Source organism: Meleagris gallopavo, chromosome 7, assembly GCF_000146605.3.
Source record: "Meleagris gallopavo isolate NT-WF06-2002-E0010 breed Aviagen turkey brand Nicholas breeding stock chromosome 7, Turkey_5.1, whole genome shotgun sequence".
NCBI lineage: Eukaryota > Metazoa > Chordata > Aves > Galliformes > Phasianidae > Meleagris > Meleagris gallopavo.
The window spans coordinates 1,451,821-1,454,471 of record NC_015017.2 but is presented as its reverse complement, the minus strand read 5'-3'; the positions used below and the strand labels follow the sequence as shown (position 1 = coordinate 1,454,471).

Here is a 2,651-nt window from a genome sequence, read left to right as displayed (position 1 = left end):
CCTGCTCATTAGGTAACGTCCATCCATGTCTTCCCTTCAGAACACTACTGCACCCATCTCCTTCCTTTCCTCTCTCTGATGTTTATTGGGAGATCTGTTCTTGCACCTTCAGGCCCAACTATTTCACATTTCTTCTGACTGCACTCATCTGCAAGCACACAGAGACACTGACGCCTACCTAGCAGAAGCACCAGCTGCTCTCATGAACAGTGCTCTCATACAAACATCTTAAGCTGTTCTCATCACCTTTTACATTTCCAACCTCTAGCAAAGAAGTTGAATTTCTCAGATGGTAACAGAAGGTATTATGGGCTTGGTTCTGAGCAACAAGGATAGATTCAGGCCTACAAATCTACATAGATGTCAGCTGAGATTTATCTGTTCTAAACGCAGTCTGAGCTACTCAGTTATTTGTGAACTGTGGATATATCCAAAGGTAAATGTATAATCCTGGATTAGGTAAGAGGTCAGATAACAAGCACTAGAAATCAGAAAAGTACGTAGGTGAGTGCAAAAGAGGCGGATACAATAGATAAGATGCAGAATATTCTACAGGATGAACAGTAGAGCGTAACACAGAAGAAAGGAGGGAGTGTGTTGTATGGAACTTCTGATATGTTCCATACTTGTTGTATGTGCTTCTGATAGCAGTGATCTTTGTCCTGGTTTCCACAGTACCTGGCAATGCTTAGTGGATAGTGGATGCAAAGCCCCTCCTCAGACCTTCACTAGAAGAGCAAAGATTTTCTCTTCAACTCAGAGCAGCCCTGGAAGAAATTCTAGATGAAGAACCTAGAAAAAGAAAAGTGCTTTGGCAGCTCTCATGCAATTAACCAGGATTCACCATGCCGCCATACCTCCTTCAGGCCCACAACATCGACTGCATCTCAGATATCGTGGTCATCACCAAGGAATATTTGTCTGAGGTCTGCCTATAAATACAGATGCTGCTTCTTAGTTTGCATGTCCATGACCTGAGATATTCCGGTTCATTCTGGCTTTGGAAATACCCTTGTGTATAGCAGACAACATCACTAAGAGAGAAAGAATTGCTAAGGCAGCAATGGTACGCACAGGCAGAAGCCTGATGTGCATTCCTCTATAAACAACAGACACTAGTCCCAACAGGTGCCAAGTTGATGATTATCTCTGACTGTGAGACTGTGGCAGACCTTCAGACTTTCCACTACCCTTCCATCACTCATTACAAGATCCATAGGAGAGCAAGAAAGTACCAAATTACTTAACACCACACAAAAAGTATTTCAATAACACATAACAAAAAAGTAGTCTGTAACAAATCCAGTGTTAATGTCACAGTTAAATTGACCTAAGATAGCTTTTCTTTCTAATGCCACTTGAAGGTTTCAGTGCAGGGCACCACTCCATTGGCATACACAGAGGGGAAGTCATCTTTTCTCAGCCAAGTGGGAGAATGCCTTCTTGTACAGCAATAACAAACAAGTCAGAAGCCCTTACTGCCTCTCAATTCACCATACTTCGTAAATGAAAAGATGAAGTCATCTATGCAGAAAAAGCAGAAAGTGAGGAAGAAATGACAGGAATACCATTGTTTTCACTAATACTTGCACAGCTCACTCCTATTGAGAACTAAATATATATCTGATATATAATACTACATTTTTAGGAGCATAGAAGTCTATCAGAATAAGAATTAAAAACAGAGCACAACCCACCTGAGGTAACTGCTTGTGAGCACAGTTTACTCCTCCAACCACAATCATGTTGGGCATCAATGGTCTTGGATAATCTAACACAAAGTCATACCTCAGAAGCCATATGGAAGCCTTACGAAAGAGATCTAACATGGTCACATCTCGCTGAAGGAACTCAGAAGCCAGTTTTTCATATGGTTTAAAAATAAAGTCACAAAGAAAAAGATTGGAGGTGTCAAAGATAACATTCTTCACACGCTGGAGGAAGTTCATGTGATCTGTATTGTCTGTAAAGAGCCTGGGGATATAAGAAGGGGGACTGGGACACTGAGTGGCCTCAAAATCTAATCCACATGGTATTAACATCATGAAATACACAGAAGGGATGGAAAGATGCTCGGCCAGTATTGCTCCACAAGGGAACACAGGGTCTGTAAAGAGAGCATCAAAGTTACTCTCCTGAAGATATCTCATAAGTTCTTTGTTGTACAGCAACTGTTCACAGGATATGAAACCTAAATCAAAACCTTTTTTCACATTTTCACGTAGTCTAAAAAATCTTTCCAGAAATGATCTTTCTTCAAATATATTCCTTAAAAATTTGTGGAAATTGTCATCCATCTCTTCCTGTGGGAAGGGGACTGGGTAGCTTTTCACGGTAACATTCCCTGATGGCTTTATGTTTAAATTGGCTTCAGGTGCAATGACGACTATTTCATGTCCTTTCTGCTTCAGAATTTCTAACATTTCCAGCACGCTGAACCAGGGACTCCCATCCACAAACGCCACCAGCAGCTTCCCACCTGCAGCCAAGCTGAGCACAGACAGCAGCAGAAGCAGCGACACTGAGACTTGTGGATGAGAAGGAAGTACCAGGGCCATTCCTGCAGAAATGTGGGGAGAGTTGCACAGGAAGAAAACTCCGGGCAGCACTGAAGCAATAGCAACAGCCCTGTGCTCTTAAAGCTATCTGTG

The 2,651-nt window shown here is 42.1% G+C and overlaps 1 protein-coding gene across 5 annotated transcripts in view; it reads right to left on the bottom strand.

Moving 5' to 3' along the window:
- Nucleotides 1-2,651, bottom strand: part of LOC100547885 (UDP-glucuronosyltransferase 1-1-like) — a 47,430-nt gene that overhangs the window by 27,485 nt on the left and 17,294 nt on the right. Inside the window, exon 1 of one of the 5 annotated variants that reach the window (XM_010713218.3) lies at nt 1,698-2,627. The exons of the other annotated variants lie outside the window; for them this stretch is intronic. Within the exon in view, the coding sequence (XP_010711520.1) occupies nt 1,698-2,558 (861 nt within the window). The 5' untranslated portion in view covers nt 2,559-2,627. Of the gene's footprint in view, nt 1-1,697; nt 2,628-2,651 lie in introns of those variants that run through there. 5 annotated transcript variants of the gene reach the window in all.